Source organism: Microtus oregoni, unplaced genomic scaffold (assembly GCF_018167655.1).
Source record: "Microtus oregoni isolate MIOR12 unplaced genomic scaffold, Mior012 000081F_ref0000091, whole genome shotgun sequence".
In the NCBI taxonomy this organism is placed as follows: Eukaryota; Metazoa; Chordata; class Mammalia; order Rodentia; family Cricetidae; genus Microtus; species Microtus oregoni.
This window is the reverse complement of record NW_024544541.1, coordinates 4164547-4185822: the sequence shown is the minus strand read 5'-3', so window position 1 is coordinate 4185822 and position 21276 is coordinate 4164547. Positions and strand designations below refer to the sequence as shown.

The 21276-nt window shown below is 52.5% G+C and overlaps 2 protein-coding genes across 2 annotated transcripts in view; one reads left to right on the top strand and one right to left on the bottom strand.

Moving 5' to 3' along the window:
• The first annotated feature begins 1123 nt into the window (after window positions 1–1123).
• On the top strand, window positions 1124–2514 carry Nppa (natriuretic peptide A). The gene is made up of 3 exons (XM_041643142.1): window positions 1124–1337; window positions 1438–1764; window positions 2213–2514. Exons 1-3 carry the CDS (start codon window positions 1218–1220, stop codon window positions 2222–2224), a joined length of 459 nt encoding a protein of 152 aa, XP_041499076.1. The 5' UTR covers window positions 1124–1217; the 3' UTR covers window positions 2225–2514.
• Window positions 2515–6268: 3754 nt separating this feature from the next.
• LOC121441774 (chloride transport protein 6-like) overlaps window positions 6269–21276 on the bottom strand; it is a 31731-nt gene continuing 16723 nt past the window's right edge. The window contains exons 9-23 of the mRNA XM_041643054.1: window positions 20984–21042; window positions 19987–20119; window positions 19293–19406; window positions 18867–19033; window positions 18199–18325; window positions 15076–15202; window positions 14709–14862; window positions 14455–14614; window positions 14265–14371; window positions 13227–13413; window positions 11599–11756; window positions 11283–11439; window positions 9868–9975; window positions 9654–9779; window positions 6269–7584 (exon numbers count right to left, since the gene is read on the bottom strand). Of these exons, the coding sequence (XP_041498988.1) occupies window positions 7504–7584; window positions 9654–9779; window positions 9868–9975; window positions 11283–11439; window positions 11599–11756; window positions 13227–13413; window positions 14265–14371; window positions 14455–14614; window positions 14709–14862; window positions 15076–15202; window positions 18199–18325; window positions 18867–19033; window positions 19293–19406; window positions 19987–20119; window positions 20984–21042 (1965 nt within the window). The 3' untranslated portion in view covers window positions 6269–7503. The remainder of the gene's footprint in view (window positions 7585–9653; window positions 9780–9867; window positions 9976–11282; window positions 11440–11598; window positions 11757–13226; window positions 13414–14264; window positions 14372–14454; window positions 14615–14708; window positions 14863–15075; window positions 15203–18198; window positions 18326–18866; window positions 19034–19292; window positions 19407–19986; window positions 20120–20983; window positions 21043–21276) is intronic.

Genomic DNA, 21276 nt, shown 5'->3' with positions numbered 1-21276 from the left:
AACTCAGAAGTGCTGTTGCCCCAAGCAGTCAGAAAGGAGAGAGTAGCTGAAACGCACGTGCTTGTCAGACACACAAAGCATACACAGTGTTGAATTGTGGTAACATTGAAGCAGAGAGAGCAATAAAGACCGCCTATTCATGCTCCGGAGGAGGCCAGAGGAATCAAGGCCTTCATGGCTCACTTCCTTGGCCTCGGAGGTTGTGAAGGACATTATGGAGAACCGTGTAAGCCCCTTCAATCCCTTCACCTTCCCACCCTCCCCCCTCTATTTCCTGGGAAGATGGGACCATTATACACTTCACACTCCAAGTCAGAGCTTTTGAAACCAGCGAGGCCGAGAAATAAAAGTGGTGGCATCCTTCGAGCCTCTCTGTCCCCTTGCACCTTGGACGCAGTCTCGGGAGACAGGAGCAATGAGCTTCAGAGGAAGCAAGCTCTTCTGACATCCCTTGGTGTTTACACTCCAGCTGCATTCTTGGGGCCTGTATCATGTTGGCTTCCTGGCTGACTTCAGACTCTAAAATAAAACCACTCTTTCACCTGACTGCTCGCAGGGACATCTAGGGTGGGGGAGGGCTGTCTGGGGCCAGAGGTCCACCCACGAGGCCGATGAATCAGGTGTGAAGCTAGCTTCAGCATGTGTACTCCCTAGCCGTCTCGCTGGCCTCCCAGCTGCCTGTCATGTCCTCCCCTCCCGCCCTTATTTGGAGCCCCTGACAGCTGAGCTGCAAGAAGGGGGAGCTGGGTGCAGGCCAGCCATCACCCTCTGCTTCCCTGCATGGGTCCTGTTGCCAGGGAGAAAGAATCCTGAGGCGCGCGCACGGGAAGATAACCAAGGACTCTTTTCTGCTCTTCTCACACCTTTGAAGTGGGAGCCTCTTGAGGCAAATCAGCAAGAATGTGGCTCTTGCAGCCGAGGGTCCGGGGGTGGGGGGGCATTGGAACTGCTCAAGGCGAAGGGGCTGTGACCAGCTCTGCTGAACTGATAACTTTAAAAGGGCATCTTCTGCTAGCTCCTCACTCTCCATCGCTTTATCGCTGCAAGTGACAGAATGGGGAGGGTTCCAGCCTTCCTGCGTTCTCAGAGAGCTGGAGGGCTATAAAAACGGGAGGCACTGGGCAGCTGGGAGACAGTGACAGGCAAAGGCTGAGAGAGAGAACCTGGAGAGGAGTGAGCAGAAGCAACAAGCATCAGATCTTGCGACCCACAGCAGCATGGGCTCCTTCTCCATCACCATGGGCTTCTTCTTCTTTCTTGCCTTTTGGCTTCCAGGCCATATTGGAGCAAACCCTGTGTACAGTGCAGTATCCAACACAGATCTGATGGATTTCAAGGTAGGGTCAGGAAGTGGGGTACAGACTGGGTCTCTTTGGTACCTAGTCCATTCCTCTGAGACATTACCCTTTCCCTTTGTTTGTTCTGTCCTTTGTAAAGAACCTGCTAGACCATCTGGAAGAGAAGATGCCATTAGAAGATGAGGTCATGCCCCCACAGACCCCGAGTGAGCAGAACGATGAAGCAGGGGCCGCGCTTAGCTCTCTCCCTGAGATACCTCCCTGGACAGGGGAGGTCAACCCACCTCAGAGAGATGGGAGTACCCTCGGGCGCAGTCCCTGGGACCCCTCCGATAGAGCTGCTCTCTTGAAAAGCAAACTGAGGGCTCTGCTCGCTGCCCCTCGGAGCCTACGGAGGTCCAGCTGCTTTGGGGGTAGGATCGACAGGATTGGAGCCCAGAGCGGACTAGGATGCAACAGCTTCCGGGTAAGAGGAGCTGTGAATGGAGATGAGACGCGGGTCGGGTGGGGTCGGCAAACTATGATTTTGCTAAGGCTCAAACCTTGCCAAGGGATACTAGCAGGGAGCATCTCTGGTAGCCGAGACCAGTGCCAGTGTTGATTCCTTCTGAGAGTTCTGCCCCACTATGGTGGACACTCCAGAAGTTTCGAGACAATACCACAGCTGCTACAGTTGCTGAGCCACAAGCCGGGAAATCAGAATACAAGGCCAAGTACCTTTGATTTGCCAACTGACCGGCAGCTAGTGTTCTTCCCACAGCTGTAGGAGCCTGGCGGATTTAAACAGAATGGACTAAGACTTGTTTGCCAGTTTATGACATTGTGGCTGGTGGGAAATAGCTCGTCACTGTCAAGCTGAACGGTTTAGCATGGCAAAGCCAGATCATCAGGCCAACATATTTTTCTCTTTGTAGTACCGAAGATAACAGCCAGGGAGAAAAACCAGCCAGATTCGCTGGAGCAGAGTGCAGAAGACCCTAAGTCACTGCGGTGTGTCTGTCACGCAGCTTGGTCTCATTGTCACTGAGGTGTGGCGAGCACCCTGCTGGAGCGGCTGCTTCCTGTCTTCATCCTTCACGACTGATGCTAAATGTAGATCAGTGGTTCAAGGGGGGCCTTCCCCCTCCCACCCCACATATTAAGGTAGAGCCTCACCCCTTTTGGGAAAGCAGCTGGAAAAAATTGTTTTGAATAAACTTCAGCACCAAGGACAGAAGCCAAGGTCCGGGTGCTTTCTTTCCGTTGTCTGTCCCCAGTCCCTGGTTTCCCCCCTACCCTGTCCTGTCATCTCTCCCTCCCTGACTCTCCTTGGTAAGTCAGGGGGACCTCAAGACGCAGTGCTCACCGTGCTCAGCCGCTCACTCTAGCCCAGTCATGGGAGGCAGAAAAGGCCGCCCAGACTGAAGGTCATTTATTTTCAATTCCTGAAAAAGAACAAACACTCGCCTTTTCCTGGTGACACTTGTGCTCAGGGGACACTTTTCTTGCACCCATCTCACTTTTTGGTTGCAGCCTGGGTGGTTTTAGGGAGCACTGAGAGGACCAGGGACTGCTCAGATCTCCCCTGAGCATGAGCTGCCGCAGCCCCATGAACTACACTAGCAGTTCAGGTGAGAGTCGAGTGGAGGGCGGGTTGCAAAGCTGAGCGCAGTGAAGGACGGGTTACAGGTTCAAATGCCTTGTGAACTACTATACCAGGGTGTGTAGATCCATCATCTGTGTCCATCAGTGCCAGAGATCAAACTCAGGGAGCCAAATGCATTTATAAAACAGCCATGGCCTCCCTAACCCCTGGACTGTGGTGCTTGGATCGTACACTGCACGCAGGTGATAGCCACCAGGAGACAGCTTATTAATTTACTCATTTTTGGTCTCACTATGTAGCCTTGGCTGGCCTCAAACTCAGGGAGCTCTGCTTGCCTCTGCCTGGCTGCACTAGGACAGGACACCAGGTTTCTTTTCAACAAGGGAGGACTGTTATTTTCTCACCCATTTCCCTGGGCACACACCTCAGATTCCCACACCGACACCCCCTTCACCCACATACCTCCAACCCGGGATACCACCCTCCGGTGCTCCCTGCATCCTACCCATTTAAGGCTAAGTGGGGACACTGCTTCCTCCCTGAAGTCCCAGGAAACAAGTGACATCACAGGTGCACCTTCTAACTCCAATAAGACACAGTTTGCTGAGTGTGTGGCCATGTGCTTGTGTCCCAATGTGCTGGGCACATTGTACAGAAATGGGGAGAGGAAGGCAAGTAGTAAGTGCACACATGTGGCGGGGAGGCTAGGCCAGAAGCAAACAGTAACGGGCTGCAGGGGAAGGAAGAACTCCAACCGCTCCCAACCAAAATGATCTTGGCCCAGTTCTGTGGTGTGCACACCTTTAATCCCAGCACTCCAGAGGTGGGTAGGCAGGTATCTGTGAGTTCAAGGCCAGCCTGGTCTACAAATTGAGTTCCAGGACAGCCAGGGCTGTTACACAAAGAAACACCATCTCAGAAAAATCAACTAACCAAACAAGTAAACAGAATTAAAAAAAAAAAAACTCTTATCTGGATCTCAAATCAGTACATGAAAAACAACAACAAAACCAACCAACTAACAAGAAACAGTTGGTGGGGAACAACTTACAAGAACCAGTGTGAGACAGGGGAAAGCATCAGCCTACACTTGGGAGTCCCAGTGCTAGGGAAAAGGAATGGGCTGCTGGGGGTACCCTCCAGTGTTATGGTAACACAGGGTTGCCACCGAGTGGAAGGGACACAAAGGAACACATAGGTACAAAGTGCCCCTAGGACCTAGTGAAAGCCGAGGCAGGAGGGGCCTGGTGGGCGCTGTCTGTGACTGGAGGCAATGACAGCACAGCCACAGCCACGGCGAGTGGTATTTCTCGTAAAATAAGAGACAAGTGGACAAAGAGCAGACAGATGCGGGAACGTGCGCATGTGTACGTGCATTTGGACACACACACACACACACACACGAGGGTGGTGAGGGCTTCCCCTCTTCCAGCTCCTAGCTGTGGGCTGAGTCGTAAAGCAGGCAGGCAGAACAGACTGTAGGCTCTTGCCCTGGTGCTCTGGCAGAGAGAGACCGACAGAGCAAAGGGCCGGTGTTCACAGGTGAATCAAACCACAGTAGTGCCAGGTGCCGGGGAAGAGCCTCGACAGGTACGGGAACAGGAAGTTACAGGGTGGGGCCAGCAGATTACCTTCTGGCTGGGCACGATGGCACACGTCCCTAATCCCACACTTGTAAAGTAGAAGACGGCTCATCCTTCGTGACAGTGAGTCTGAGGCTAGCCTGGGTTACACAGGCTCTGTCTCACAGAGACTGCCTTCCAGCACCCTAACTCTTTCCTACCTGAAAGGGGGAGGGAAAACGAAAGCCTAAGAAGAAAGAGCGCGGTGGAGACAAGGTCTATGGAGAAGGTGCAGACATTTTATTCTGACTTCGTAAAGTTACCACAGAACTTCCTCCTTCCAAAGGGTCAAATAAAAATAGAGTTTTACAAATTAAAAAAGATACAGTTCATCTCCACAGTGGACCCAGCTAATGTCACCACATAAACAGTGCAAACAGAAAGGCGGAAGCTGCAACTGGACAATCACCGAGGTCCATCAGAGCCAGGGCACCACTGCGTGTCAACACTGCGGGGCTGGCTTTTCCGGAAGCTTTCTTGTCACCAAGGTCTGCATCAAACTGTCACACGCTGGCTGAATCAAGCTAATGTCCATTCCAGCTGGAACTGCTTAACCAAGGTCACATGCAGACAGCTCATACAACACCAAACTCCCACAGCAGGACCAGAGAGCCACGCAATGCCCAGGTGCAGAAGGCAGGAAACCTGCCTTGATCCAACCTCGGGTGGTCCCTCAGTGGGGCTGTTCTGACAAGGTGCTGTGGCACTGGGGGGCCACTGAACTGTGGCAGGTGAGATACTGTACTACTGGTTCCATGGGGCAGCTGTGGGGGAGCGGTCCAAGGCTTACAGCTCTAGTTCATGGGTGGAGAAGCTGTTGTCTTTGGGCTTTTCTGGATAGGCAGGTTGTGGGGAGGGACAAAGGGGCTGAGTGTCCTAGAGGGGCAAAGGGGCAGAGGGGCATGGGCTCCAGCTCCAGGGTAGACGTATCCGCACCGTCTATTCTGGGCTACACTGGCGGTGACTCATCACGCACGGGGTGTGTGTGTGTGTGTGTGTGTGTGTGTGTGTACAGAATGCAGTGGGTCACCAGGGCTGCCTCAGAGGCAAGTTGTGGGCTCAGGTCCTCTGCAGGCTGCTATTCTGCAAACCCACAGGCTGGGAAGACGATTCTGTAGTGTGTCAAGCTTTTCTCTTGGTGTGGGCAACTGGTTTCCTTCCCGATGGAGGATATAGCAGGGCAGACACTCAAGTCAGTTGTAAAATGAAGCTGGCAGCTGGGCAGACAGATCCCTGCTTAGAAGGGCTATTTTCCCAATTAGTTTCAATCCCCACCCCCACCTCACAGGCCAGAATCTGGAAAACAGATTGTTCTGGTAAAAAGATAAGTAAATGGGGAAAACGGAGGGCCAGGGTCACAATCAGACGATGAGACCCAATGTAAGCCCCGACTGAGGTCATGGAACAATTCCTCACATGTTGATCAGAAGACTCTGCCAGGCCCAGAGACCCTGGTGCTAGAAGCCAGACCCTGGCACAAATGCCCTCCAGCAACTTCCATGATTTAAAAAGTATCTAATGCACCAGGTAGTGGTCGTGCACACCTATAATCCCAGCATCCAGAGGCAGAGGCAGAGGCAGGGGGATCTCTGAGTTTGAGGCCAGCCTGGTCTACAGAGCTAGTTCCAGACAGCCAGAACTACACAGAGGAACCCTGTCTCAAAAAAACCAAAAAAGAGAGCTGCTGCAGTAACTCCTTTCCTCTCCCCCTCTCCCTCTCCCCCCTCTCTCCTTTTCTCCTATAACCCAGTGAATAAACTATACTCAAATTAAAAAAAAAAAAAAAAAAACCAAAAAAGAAAAAAACAGTATCTAATGCAAATAAAAGTCCCCTGGTATCCAAGGACAGCCACCACAGGGGCCCGAGGGTGCAGGAAAGTGAGTTCTGATGTTCCCTGAGGTACCACCCAGAGAGAACCAGCAGCCGTGAGGCACAAGGGGCAGGAGCACCCACTCCTTCCCCAGGCCTGAGCCCAGCAGCTGCAAAAGCTCCTCTCCAAGTCCTCAGGAAGAGGGCTGAGCAGGGAGTGGCGTGGGAAGCCAGGAGTGAGCAGTGACCAAGAGAGGAGCCACCAGCTTCCTCCTAAAGCCATACCTTTGATTGGCCCTGGCTCAGGGCCGCCTATTTGCCAGCTTGTAGAGCCATTCCAAATCCTCTAGGGCTTGGGGTAGCGGTTCTGTCGAGGGGGTTCCTCAATTTTGGTTAACTTTGGGAATGAGTCCAAGACACAGCTGGGGCTGCACCACCAGAAAGACAAAGATGAAGGCTTGGAAAGTCCAGTGGTTGGGGGAGGAATGGACTGAGAGTGTGCAGAGAGAGCGGTACTGGAAGACCGGGTGTAACTGGTGCTGGGACTACTGAATGCCTACAGCGAGGGGAGAAGGTGCTGTCCCCATGATGGGATTTAATGGTTCAAAGGCTGTTAGCTAGGGTTTTAGTGCTTCATGGGTCTGATCAGAACTGATTCTAAGGAGACCAAGCACATGCCCACTCCCAGGAAACAGAATGAGAAGGGCCAAAGGAGAGGCAGAGAGCTCTAGAGGATCTGAGGTCCCGGGCTTGATCCTATGCTTCCCTGAACATGGGGAACTGTTCTCAGGCCCAATTCCTGAACTCAGTAATGAACATGATATGCAAATAACACCCCCGATGTTTGCTTCTGCCCACCCTTCCTAGAAGGGTCTGGGCAACAGCTGGGTTCTCTGAGAAACAGCAACAGAGAAGCACCAAGTGCCTACCCAGGACCCAGCCTGACTTCTCCCTGATGTCTCTCCACGGGAGCCTGGGGAAGGAGAAACGGAAAATTCTTGCTGAGAAGTTAGTAAAACTCCAACTTTCTGCTCAACACATCACTGAAACCTCTGACCCCAATCTTCCAGGACTCCAGGCAAGTGGGTGACCGGGAGCCTTCATGCCAGCTATGGGGGCCAGTGTGTGAGCAGGCCACCTGCAGAGGCATCTCTGGGAGAGTGGGCTGGTGGCAGCCAAGCTCAACTGTCAGAGGGTCTGGTAATGCTGCCGAAGCCGGGCCTGCAGGAACTCATACGTCAAGTTGTGTCGAGTGATGATCCCCACAATCTAGGGAAGAAGAACACACCCGAGTCACCAGAGCGTACACCCCACATAAGGACATGCATGAACAGAATGGTCTCTCAGTGTACCCCAGGATGTAGACACAGAAAGAGAACTGGGGCAGGACAGGGTTAGTGTGTCCATGGCACAGACCTCCTACTCTCAGAAGGCATGGGGACAAATAGAGCTGCATGGAAGGAACCAGTGAGGCCCTGCAAGGGGAGTGAAGTGGGAGCAGAGAAAGAAGGGGTGACTAAAAGGGGACCCTGTCCCTTTGGAAGGGCCACCTGCTTTCTCTCAGCACAGATCTATGTGTGGTCCAGACCTTCTTCTATTGTTTTTGGCTTGGGTGGAGACAGATTCATTTACAACATAGCCCAGGCTGACTTGAACTTACCATCTTCCTATGTGCTGTGCTGGGATTACAGGTGTGTGCTACAATGCCTGGCATAACTAGCCATGTTTTATTTTGTATACTTGTTTATGAATAATTCTAGGCACACGCTCTGTCACTGAGCTACCCAAGGTTTGCCATGTCCTGTCTTAGGGTTTCTATTGCTGTGACAGAACACCATGGCCAAATTGCGGAGGAAAAGTTTATTTTAGCTACATCATTATAGTCCGTCACTGAGCACAGTCAAGACAGGAAGTCACACAGGGTAGGAACTTGGAGGCAGAAACTGATGCAGAGAACATGAGGACTGCTCTTTACTGGCTTGCTCCTCCTGACTCACTCAGCCTGTTCTGTGATAGCACACAGGACCACTAGCCCAGACCACTATCTATAATGGGCTGGGCCCTCTCACATCAACCACTAATAAAATGTACTACGGTTTTGTCTACAGACCACTATTATGGAGGCATTTTCTCAATTCAGAGTCCCTATTCCCAAATGATTCTAGCTTTCCTCAAGTCGACATAAAACTGGCTGGCGTATATCCTTAACCAGGGCACATGCCTATAACAGCACACGACAGGCTGTGTCAGGAGGACTGCCTCAAGTTCAAGGCCAGCATGGGATGGAAGGGAAGGATGGAGAGAAGGCAGGAGGTCCCATAAAGAGGCACCACTTCCTTACAGGGTCATTCTGGTGACATGTACTGAAACTCAACTGGAAGAGGAGGACATGGGCCACACAGCCATGAGGCCTGACTGTCGCACAGGTGGGTGGAGCATTGTAGCTCAATGGTAGAATAACCGTCTAGCATACCTAAGACAAAACAACAGGCAGCAGAGCCGAGCCCCTACGGAAGACCCTCGGTGAGTACCTCTAGGCACAGAGAACCCGCACACAGGGAAGGTGACAGGGCAGCAACCTCAGCAGGGCAGGGGGCAGGGCTTATTTTTATTTATTTTCTTATTTTGCTACAATATAGTATGATAATGTAACAATAGCTATGTAATTTAAAAAAATTAAGTTGGGACTAGAGAGATGGCTCAGAGGTTAAGAGCACTGGCTGCTCTTCCAGAGGACCTGAGTTTAATTTCCAGCAACTATGTGGTGGCTCACAACCATCTGTAATGAGATCTGGTGCCCTCTTCTGGCCTTCAGGCATACAAGCAGGCAGAACACTGCACACATAATAAATACATAAATAAAAATAAATAAATAAATACAATCTTTTTAAAAAGAAAAAAAGTTAAGTTGGGCTGACAAGCTGGCTCAGAGGGAAAATACGCTCACCACGCAAGCCTGGTGACCAGAGTTCGATTCCCAGCCACTGAAGGTGGAAGGAGAGAACCAGCTCCACAAAGCTGGGCTCACATACACCACAAATACAATTAACTCGGAAAAGAGATGATGGGAGAGCCCACGAGAATAATCACTTTTTAAAACCCTCTGAGAATTTCACCTTAAATTCTATTAATGCTACAGATGCCAAGAAGAGGTAGGACCAAGGAACACAGACTAGGGGGAGGTAAGAAGCTCCCGAGCTGAGACAAGAGCAGGCAATGGAGGAATGGAAGGTAGATCACAGGGCGCCCCCTGCTGGACTGATGCAACAGACAAGAGACAGGGTGGGTGGACAGAGCAGAGGCAGTCAGGGACACTGGTCTCCACCCAGATCACTCACCTCTCCCACCGCATTCACCACAGGCAGGTGGCGCAGGCCCATGGTTCTAAACAGGTTGAAAACTTGGGAAACATGGGTGTTGGGGGAGACAGTGAATGGTGAAGGGTTCATATATGGGGTGACATCCTGCAGAAGAGAAAGCAAGAATCACCCACAGCCTGGGATAAGCATGGGCATAGCACGTGGGACAGCCCGGAGGGACAGCCCTCCTCACCACAATCATCCGGGGATTCAGCAATGTGAGATCCAGGTCATGTATGTCCGGATACCGCGGGTAGTCCTCGGCCATCTCCGCATAAGAAAGGCGTGGCTGGCTGGCACTCTGCAATTCCAACCAAGACACACTGCAGCCTTGCAACACAACAGCCGCCAGGAGGGTCACTCTGACAGTCCCTCCCCAGTTCTGCTAGCTAGTGTCTTCCAGTAACAGGGACCACAGCGGGTGCTAAGGACAGAGACAGCCTGATAGCAAAGCAGGTCCTACCAGATGAGAAAACTGCTAATGGGGTTGTGGGCTGAAATGTGTCCCCACAGACAGAGACAACCTGTAAACCTATCAGCTGCCTTTACTGGAAACAGTTTCTGCCGATGTGCTTACAATGAGTTCACGCTGGACTAGGGCGAATTCCAGCATCAGGTGTCCCTACAGAATGGGGAGAGGAAGAGGGAGAGGAAGAGGGAGCCCCGCGCATGCACAGAAGTCAAACTGAAGTGGTGTTTGCAGGCAGCAAGGCCAGGAGTTGATGCACCACAGGGACTGGAGGAGGCCGGGAAAGCCCCTCTCCTAATGCCTTCAGAGAGCTGCGCCATGTGCTCTCAATCTGGTACTTCTGGTCTTGAACTAAGATAAATCCTGCCTCGAGCTACCAGGCTGATGGCAGTTGGATGCAGCGGCTACAGCAGGGTCCCATGGGGTGCTATCACCACCCCTCGATCTCAATGCTGCTGTCACAGGGCAGGGAGGTCAGGGAGAGGGCTCACAGGACAGCACAGGAGCCACAGTGCTGGCTGGCTATTGTCCTCAGTGGGCCCCGCTCCCTAACTCCACTCCGCCTTCACCTGGCTCATAGCTGGCTTCACTGCGGGGGAGTCCCAGAATCTATCTGCTCTAGTAGCCAGGCAAAGTACTTCAGGACCCAAGCTTGGCTGCCACGCCAACTTCCTTGTCTCTAAGGTCCCCATGGTTTTCTCTACCCACGCCAACCAGGCTGGTCACCCACACTCCACCCAGGCCCCTGCACCAGGGTAACAGCTCTTCTGTAGGCTTAGCGGGACATAGAGGGGCTCAGGTGGCTACATAGTAGAAACCCCAACTCCCAACATCAGCAGAGTCACTCTGGAAGCCAGGACTCTGGGGGACTTGCTCAGCCTCCTGCTGAAAAGAAGGTGTGAGGGGTATGGACTTTGGTGCCATGGGGACACCCTAAAAACCAAATGAAGGAGAGAAGGTGGCTACAGCAGAGCTGGTGGGGGAGGAGGTGTCCGTCTTCCACTAGGAAAGCGGGACAACAGGAATCAACTAGTTCTCACCTCCCTCTCACCTGGGGGCTCACACAGACCACCTCTCCCTCAACAACAGGGCTTGCCCGTCACCTTCCTGCCTTGCAGGACACCAGGGCCCAGACTTACAGACTGACTTTCCGAATAACACACTCCTCGGACAAGCAGGGTGACGAGCTGCGAGCGCAGGACGAGGCCATGGAAGGTCAGCGGGCGGAAGCGCTCCTCCATGGTCCAGTCTTCACTCGGGGACTGGTCAGGGTATAGGTTGGGGTAGGGAGTGTATCTGTTACACAAAAACCAGATGCTGCCTCGTATCCCTCAGCAGGGTCACGTCCGCCACAGCCTTGTCACCTTCCCATGATCTCCAGACGCTCAAGGGCTCACTCTCACCCACTGGGTGCAGAGTGCTCCACCCCGAGGCTGCAGAGTGCAAGGACCTCACCTCCTCTCCAGCATCTGCTGCAGCAGATCCTCCTTCTCTGTGGGCTCCTCCGAGGCCACATGCTCATCACACACATTTCGAAGCTCGCTGGAAGGGTAGGACTTCATGGACTGGCCCCGCTTGCGTTGCTCACCGGCACGAGTGAGGATACTGGATTTCTGTGGATGGGGTGTGGAGACAATGAGTCCTTACAGGACAGGGATGGTGGTGCTGGGCACACAAACACAGGAGCACCCACGGGGCTGTGATGTGGAAAAAGCACTTTCCACGGAGCTCAGCAAGCCTTTCTGAGGTGCAGGTCAGCCAGTCCTTGGATTGAATACAAAGCTGATAGGGAAGCCTCTACCACTGCACTACAGTCCCACTCTGCCCAGCCCAAGTGTGTCAGCTGATCTTGACGGTCAGTCTGACCAGGGTGTAGTGATATGGAAGCAGCCTCTGGGTGTCTGTTTCCATAGGACCAGACCCCGAGGGCTTTGACCTCACAGACGGATGAAGAGGAGAAGCTGGGGTCTGGCTGGGGGAAGCAGGGTCACATACATATGCATGCATGTCTGTCTGGTTCTCGGGGCCGTATCTTGCCCTGCCCCTTCCTGTACTCCTGTCTTCTGCTTCCTCCCCACCACGCTGCTGCTATTTCCCCTGCACATCTTCCTGACCCTGACGGACAGAAAGACACCTCAAAAGGAGTCCTTCGAAGTGGTTTATTTTTTGTTTTGTTTTTTTTTTTGAGACAGGGTTTCTCTGTGTAGTCCTGATTGTTCAGGAACTTGCTCTGTAGACCAGGCTGGCCTTGAACTCAGAGATCTGCCTGCCTCTGCCTCCCGTGTGCTGGGATCGCAGGCGTGTGCCACCACTGCCTGGCCTTTCTAGTGGTTTTATGCCACACATTTTGTCACAGTAATGCAAAGTTATCTACTGTACCCAACCTCATGGCTTTGCTGGCCTAAGACTCCACCGTCTCTCATTTGGAGAGGCACTCCTCAATTCTGCAGAGGAAAAACAACTTTTCTCTTACAGCCTCTTGGAGAGACTGTCAATGTGTGTCTGCCCTTCCCAAAGACAGCAAAGGCAACAAAGGTCACATCGTCTGCATGAGGGATGGGCCTGGGCTGTGAGCTCAAGCTACCCAAGGGCAGAGACCAGGCAATTGCCCATTCCTCTGGGTACACAAATGACATTAGGAGGCCAGTATCTGCATCCCTAGAGCCCAGTGCTATGTCTACAGCTTCTAGTCAATTTCTTTCTCATTCTGTCTGTGGTTTATTGAGACAGGGTTTCTCTAGGTACTCCAGGCTGGCCTGGAGCTCTCAAGGATCCTTCCGCCTAGGCCCCCATTTTCCTAAGTAGGTCAGAGTCCATTTGTGTCAGCAACTCTAGAACCCTCCCAGATGCTTGCATATGGTAAATAATTAACACCAAGCCTACTGGCTTTAAAAGGGGGCCTACCCACCTGCTTCCTGCTGCCTACTGGGTCATACAGGAGGGTGCTACAGACTTTTCCTAAACTGACAGAGTCCACGTCCACTACGGCTTCAGAGGCAGTATTACAAAGTATGAGTGTTAGGCCAAATGGTCCTTCCTCACTGGCCTTCCCTTTGGGGCCATTCTTTTTTTTTTTTTTTTACCTTGAACTTAATGTTGTTGCTGATGAGCTGATTGCCCTTCATGAACTCCTTCTCGTTGCCCCGGTTCTCCGTGACCACTGGGAAGGCGTGGTGGACGGTGGTGCGCAGGATGCTCACCAGAGACTGGATACGTGTGTGTGGGTAGACGTACGTCAGGTTGGGCTCCATGATGTCACTGGCTCTCAGCCTGTACAGGAGGAAGCTGTAACAGCCTCAAAGAGACACCACCACCAGGGACAGGCTGGACTGGGCAGTGCTGCTTCTCCATCTGCACCTGGATCACTAGGGCCCGTCTTCCTCCAATTTCCACCACCATGCCTACTACACTGCTCCCCACTGTGTCATGCTACAGGGTCACTGCTACCTCTCCACGAAGCCCTTCCGCTTTCCCAAGGGTTGGCCAGCCACTCCTTGAAATGCCACATCACATGCCACGTATCACTGCTAGTATCTAATCATCTTGAAAGTTATAGGACAATTCTGGAGTCCTTGTTTAGACCAGGATGACAAGCCAGAGCCCATGGCTGTAGTGACAGCACTGTGGGGCTGACAGGCTCACAATGCTGAAAATGCTTGCTGCAGGAAAGGCTACTGACCTGCATTAGCTCATGAGGCCTGCCCGATACCCAGATAAGTGGTTGGAAACACCTGTGGATGTCCTAGTCGAGATTCTGTGGTGCTTGGTTGGGTGTGTGGGTAAGCTGGTGTCACTGCCAGGACTTTGTACAGTTTCAGTGTGAACATCTAACCAAGTAAAAGCTTGATCCTGTTCTCACAATTTACTTGGCCAGGACACTAAGGAGCCAAAAACTCACAAAGCAGCCTTGCCTCCAGGTCCCACCATGCTACCCAGCCTGCTCCCTGCTCTCCAGACTCCTAACCAACTCAAGCTGCTCAACATGCCCAAACACACAGGGGACGTAAATGTGCCTTCTTCTAATCTGAGCAATGTGAGCTACCGTTTCCCACCCTGGAAGGCTCTACAGCCCTGAGCTTAGAAACTCTGGTGCAAAGATGGATGAAGTGGCCAGCTCTTACTTGTCCATCTCCACCTCTGTCTCCCACTCCAGAAGAGGCACACCACGCAGGCCCACGTGGATGTCATAAATGCCCTTATTGAAAAAGTCCCCCGTCCACTTGGCCACCTGGAACACAAAGCAGACTCCTGAAGACAGCCCTTGAGCTGAGCCTGGCCTGCAGCCCACCAGCAGCTGGAGGAAGTGCTCACCATCAGAGTGATCATAATGGGAAGCCCGTATGTGATCTCATTGGTAGACTCGATCAGGATGACTGTGAGACTGATGGTCATTCTCACAACCCCACCCAAAAAAGCTGCTGCACCAATTAGGGCAAAGGTCCCAGAATAGATGTGGCCCAGTCCAATGTAGCTGGTGAAGAGAAAAACAGAACCATGTTTAGACTCACACTGGTGGTGTGGGACCACACCTGTAAATGTGGGCATACATATACACATTACCACACCTTTTCAGGATGTTGGCAACTAAACGTCCAAAAGCTGCTCCACACAGCAGGGAAGGCACGAAGAGGCCGCTGGGGACAGAAGTGCCGAAAGTCCAGCATGCCAGCAGGAAATAGAGGGTGAAGAACAAGGCCAAGGTGATGGGGCTGAAAGTCCCTGCAGGGGAGAACAGTCCGAGTCATACTAGCAGATGCCTGCACAGGCCCAGAAGTCTGCAGTGGGTCCCCCCCCCCCAGGTCCTTTGTACCCCAGCCTAGTCACACCATCCAACACTGGGCTGCCATTACAGAGGAAAACCCTGCACGGGAGCTGACACCCACGGGTGTGGGGGGGTAGGTGACGGGGGGCGGGGCAGCACCTGACACTCACCGTCCTGATGGAAGAGCTGCAGTATGGCAGACTCCTGGGAGTTGAAGAAGAGTGTGGCCATGTCATTGTAGGTATCATTGGGACAGAAAAATGTCTTGATGGTAGAATTCACATCTTCTGATGTGGCCTAAAGAGGGGGATCAAAAAGTCAATAAAAGGCACCTGACCGGGTCACACAAGTCTTCAGTGCCATCTCCGAAGAAGTCAAGATGTCGGGCTGGAGAGATGGCTCAGAGGCTAAGAGCACAAGCTGCTCTTCCAGAGGTTGAGTTCAATTCCCAGCAATCACATGGTGACTGGACAGCTCTACCTCCGGGAGGAGCTGGGGTCTAGCCGGAGGAGGTAGGTACCCATCTATGCATGGACGCTGGATGGCTACTAAGAGGCTCGGCTCGTGTACTCTGAACGTGGAGTGAAATAAGCAGGGTGAGGGTGAAGGCCTTGCTCATCCACACCTTTTCTTTTTGATTTTGAGACAGGGTTTCTATGTGTAGTCCTGGCTGTCTTTGAACTCAGTACATAGACCAGGCTGGCCTTGAACTCAGAGATCCACCTGCCTCTGCGGCTCGAGTGCTGGGATTAAAGATGTGTGCCACTACTGCCCAACAACACTTTTTAAAAAGTATTTGTGTATGTCTGTGTCTGTGTGAATGTAGGTGGAGGTCACATGACATTGAGCTGGGGTCTCTTATTCTGCGCTGCACATGCCTGATGCCCCCACTTCCTGTCCACACCTCCCGTCTTGCTGGAGCAGCACTAGCACTACAGACACCAGCTGCATAAAGCTTTTCTATGGTCATGGGGATCTGAACCCAGGGTCCTGAACTTGTATGGCAAGTGCCGTACCCGCCCAGCCACCTCCTCGGCCTCATCCACACGTGTCACTAAGCACAATAACTACATCAGGGGTCACCACAGACTTGGTTTCCTCCTTAGTGCCGATTCTGAAGTGACAGCTAAGAGCTCAGAATGAAAGCCCCAGGGACTGTGGGGTGTTGATGCAGATGAGAGAAACGTGGCTGGCCAGGTCGTTACTCGACTTAAAGCCCCAACTTTGGTTCCAAATAAAGAAAAAAAAAATGCTTTATTCTGGATTTTCTGCAAAAGAAACCAACTGCAACATGCAGCCTGGCAGCAACACCATGATCCTGGCCACCTTCCCTCCAGTGCCACTAAGAGAACACAACCAAACAAGGAAGAAAAGACTCTTTCCTAATGTCGCAGGCTTCACATTCTTTTTTTTTTTTTTTTGTTTTTTTTAGTTTTTTCGAGACAGGGTTTCTCTGTAGCTTTGGAGCCTGTCCTGGCACTAGCTCTTGTAGACCAGGCTGGCCTCAAACTCACAGAGATCCACCTGCCTCTGCCTCCCGAGTGCTGGGATTAAAGGCGTGTGCCACCACCGCCCAACCAGGCTTCACATTCTTGACAACCTGTGTCAGCATGGCATTTAGTGCCACCTGACTTAGGAGCAGAGGCAGGGCATCTGCAGACGGACGGTCCTGATTTCTGGTTGGTGCTGAGCAGTGGCTGGGATTCACCTCACTGCTGTCCCTGTGGACATGGACATTAAGGATACAGGATCACCTGAATTCTACTCCACTATTGATGCTGCAGAGATGCCACGTGGGAACACTGTAGCACTGGAGAATGGTGTCTATAATCCTAGCAGGTGAACCCAGCCAGGCAATACAGCAGGATGTGGACTATACTAGGAGGTAGAACAGCGCCCCCTGTTGGCAGAGAGGCATGAGTGGAAGGGAACAGTGGACACTTTTGGCTATGACTTTAACGGACACATTCAGGGTTTCCCAAACCATGTCTGGAGGGATGCCAGTCCCAGAGGTACTCTGGAAAAGACATGAGATCAGCTGCACTGCTGAGAGACCACCTGCCGACCAGCAGAGAACAGACCACAAGACCAGATTGCTTCAACACTAACTGCCACTCTCTAAAGACCCTGGGGAGGTCTTTTACTTTGGAAACTTAGCTTTTCCTCATCTATAAAATGAAATAATACCTTCCCCTTCATGCTGTATGTTACCAGCTGAGGGATATTGGTCAAGACCTCACTTTGCCTCTGTTTTCTCACCTGAAAAACGGGGATACTATCACCAGCCAGCACAGTGAACAAGAATAAAGGCGAGAGTGCTGTCAGGACACGTGGAGACCCGAGACACGGAGCACGAGCTTCGCTAGCGCTTGCTGACCCGCCACGGGCCCCGGGAGTCCTCCAGTCAAGAAAGACACTTCACTCTAGGGCAGCCACCCGCTTCTCGGTTCATCTCGCTTGAGCACAGAACGTCTTTTGTTTGTCTTATTATTAGCATTCTATAACAAAATACATTTTGAGAAGCTTGGTCTCATAAATAAAATGTCAGCCCACTTCCTCTAAGCTGCCAATCACACGAAGCCTGTGTGCTGCCTTTCGTCCCAGGCATCTGAAAGGTCACCCTTTGCCTGGGTGCTGCTGCCAGGGCCAGATGAGACCCTTGCCTATTGTGGGCCTCTCATCTAAAACATCCTCAGGCTTCCCAGACTGCAGCCTTCCCAGAGAGGCTCCCGGGGCTCCGAGAGCGCTGGGCTGCGGCTGAGAAACAAAGAGAGAGTTCACAGATGTTCAGCAGCTCTCGCCTCGGTGACCAGGCCACGTGCTGCCTCCTGGATCATCAGAGTGGACCAAAACACGCAAGTAGCGTGCACTCCCATGACCCCCTGAAGGTTGCAAAGGACAAGTACAGAGTGGGACAGATGCCAAGGAAAGCAGCCACGCAAGAGCCAGATGCCGGGAGGGAGGTGTCAGCATCACCCCACAAGTGACTCTCGTGTCACCGAGGCAAGGTGGTGGGTGTCATGGCCCTAGGCCAGGTTCCTGCAGGCCTGAAGAGGGATGAGCAGAAAAGGGTCTGTAGAAGTAAAGAGTTAGCTACTGAGCAAGCTTCCCATGAGTGTGGTTCCCTAGAGAGTGGCCAGAATTTTTGACAATGTAGAAAAGACAGGGCAATTGTGCACATCCTCCCAGCTAAAGGACCACAGCACATTCAGCTGCGGGCATGGAACAGCATGGCTCTAAAGAGATGCACATTTCTGGATAGAGGATAAAGGCACCAAGTTTGCTGGGGTTACCTGTAGCTGAAACGAGCCATTACCAGTTTGACTCGCAGAAGACAACTGTCGGCATTCTCCTAACACCATGGAGGCCACAAACACCACCACAGTGGTCACCAGGGACACCAACAGGCTCTCTAAGACTCTGGAAAGTAGAGCACAGCTGTCACAATTCAATCAAAAGATGTCTAGGCTTGAGCACGCACAACCACCCTATCCGCCCCAACACCCCTCTCCCAACAGGGCAAGCCTGGCAGCCCTGGTGAGGGCACACGCATCCAGAATTCACTCCAGACTTGCTCCACCTAGTTAGCTGCAATAAAGGGCAGGCAGCAGAAGCAGGGAGCTGTTGCACACACATCACTTCTCTCTAAGGAGCTAAATGGCTTCTCTTCTCTAAGTCCAGGGCAAGGGCGACCCACGGCAGACAGGTCCACAGCGGGCTTGCTGACCCTCCTGACCATGTGTTAGCAGCAGGTCAGAAGAGGGCAAGTCACCCAGTAACTGAGATGTAAACTTGGCCGCAGCTTCTCTGGCCTTCATAGGGCATATAGGGCATATTTATGAGCCTGTTTATAGGCTTAGTCTGGGAGGAGAAACTGAAATGGGTGTGAGAAGCAGGGACTGTTCACAGGACCATTTCCTTGGGAGAGATGTCCTGCCCACAAGGGGCTCACTGTAGGTACCTGACGAGCTTAGGTTTCGGGTGCACGTTGCGCATACGGTACTTTGCAAGCCTCTTGTTCAGACAGTTGAATGTGGCTCCCAGCAGGCCCCCAATGACCCCCATCACGACGAAGAAACCCAAATCCATAGCTGTCCAGAGGTGACATTTTTTATCAGAGTCAGAGCACTGAGAGAAGGGGGAAGGGAGGGAGAAAGAAAAACCAGAGTGGCCATGAGAACAGGAAGGGAGAGGAACAGAGACAGGAACAAGAGCAGAAGGCCTCGCTGCCCTGCTGAGGGTTCAGGCTGCCCGGGCACACTGCTCATGGGAGCAGTTACTTGTGGGAACCACAGCCGTTCCAGGGGCCACCTACCCCTCTGATGTTTACTCAAGAGCAATTTTTATGGGTCACGTAAAGCATCCTGGGAGGAAGGATAAGCCATACCTTAAATTCACCAAAGTTCAGCAACCCAGGCAGCTGGAAAGAGCCCCAGCTTCCAAACTGAATCCCAGAACGGAAGAAGTTGAGGGTGAAGGCGGCAGACATGGAACAGAAGAGCTAAAGGAAGGGTAACAAAAAAGTGAGAACACTGGTGACATCACCCTCTCTCCTCGACAGTCATCTTACACGTATCTGCGTATGTGGCAGTCAGTCCTCTCCTTCCATCATGGGAGTCCCAACACCAGCCTGGTGCAATAGCAAGTGCCTCTACCCACTGAGACATCTTGCCAGCCAGGGAGTCCTTTAAAACCCGTCACTCCCCTCAAAGGGCAGAGATCTCTGTGAACCAGCATCAATCTACTGTCTGATGCTGAGCGCTCCCTACAGAACAGGCCCTACGCCCAAGAGGAAAGAGGCCACAACAGGTGACAAGATCAAGTCACAATCCTGCATTCCTCCCTCCCCAACAGAGACTTGCATATTCTCACGGCAGAAGTTCACAGACAGAATAGCAGCTGTCTGGCATGCAGTGTACAGTTGGGGCGGGGTGGGCTCACAGCAAGAGCACCAAAGCCCACTGTTTAGAGGCTGTGGCTGCTACGACAGGGAAGTCCACAGAGTCAGCCTGCCAGCTCCAACAAAGTGATGTCCAGGTACACTCTGGACTAGTGCTTGCGTCCACAGACAGGCTCCTTACCACTTTCCACGTGAGCCCCTGATTCCAGAAGGACGAGCCCTCCTCCAAACTGAACAAGGTGCCCCCTATAGGGGCCCCAAAAGCTGCAGCAACTCCAGCAGCTGCCCCCGCTGATACAAAGTCCCGCTTGTCTCTATGAAGAAGAGGAGGGGAGGGGAGAGAATGTGCCTGTTTATTTAAGAAAGAGCCTTCAGAACATGTCTTTACCCATGAACCTTGTCCCCCACAGTCCGTGTCAGAATCACAAAAGAGAAGGTCCTGGGCAGGCAGTCATAGCTGTCTGTGAGTCAAACACACCCCACAGGCTTGAGCTTGAAGGTGAGAAACTCTCCAGTGTGTTCAAGGCCTTAACCCTGAGGCACTGCTGGAAGGTGGTAGAGTCTGAGAAACAGGAGTCTAGTAGGAGGAAGTTAGGTCAATTGGAATATACCAAGAGGATATTGGGGCATAACCACCCCAAGCCACAAGATGAAGGACACTAAAACCTTCAAAACCGAGTAGAGAGTAAGTCTTTCACCCCAGGGACTTGAGGTCAAAACACTCACCCCATGCTTTCAGGGCTAACCTCTTCACCTGAGACCAGGAGCTCCCTGACCTGACCATCTTTAGGAACACGGAACAGGGATCCTGGTTCAGGGAAGAGGATAGGACATCCAATGGATGCTACTGAACCACGTTTCTCCACCAAAGGCAGAGCCCTGTGAGAACAGGCATGCCTTGTGGGAATATAAAAATGAAGGTGTTCCATAATGCTACGAGGGGAGCAGGACAGGACAGCGACACACAGACCCACAGGGCTAAGGAGTCTATCTGGCGGGTGCCCTTCCTGGTCTGGGTTTTCAGTCTTGGGCCATCATCTTTGCCTGAACATGGTCCTTTGGTTTCTCATTCTCAGGAGAAAAGCAGAGCTCTTCCTTTTCTGAGTCACAGTGAGCCAGGAGTCACAGTGAACCAGGCTAGCATGGCGTGAGGGTGTGCTGCGCCTCCCAGAGCTTACCTGTCACTGCGAAAGTAGGGGAAGTTGAGCTGGATCTTCCGTAAGGAGATGCTCTGAAACTGAAATGGGGGAAACAAAGTCAGAGAGGCCACGAGGGCAGAGCACTGGAACTCATGGTCCCCAAGGAGGCTCGTGGGTTTGCACAACTGCACAGGTATGGTCCCCAGGGAGGCCCGCCTGTCTGCACAACTGCACAGGTATGGTCCCCAGGGAGGCTCGCGTGTCTGCACAGCTGCACAGGTGTGGTCCCCAGGGAGGCCCGCCTGTCTGCACAACTGCACAGGTATGGTCCC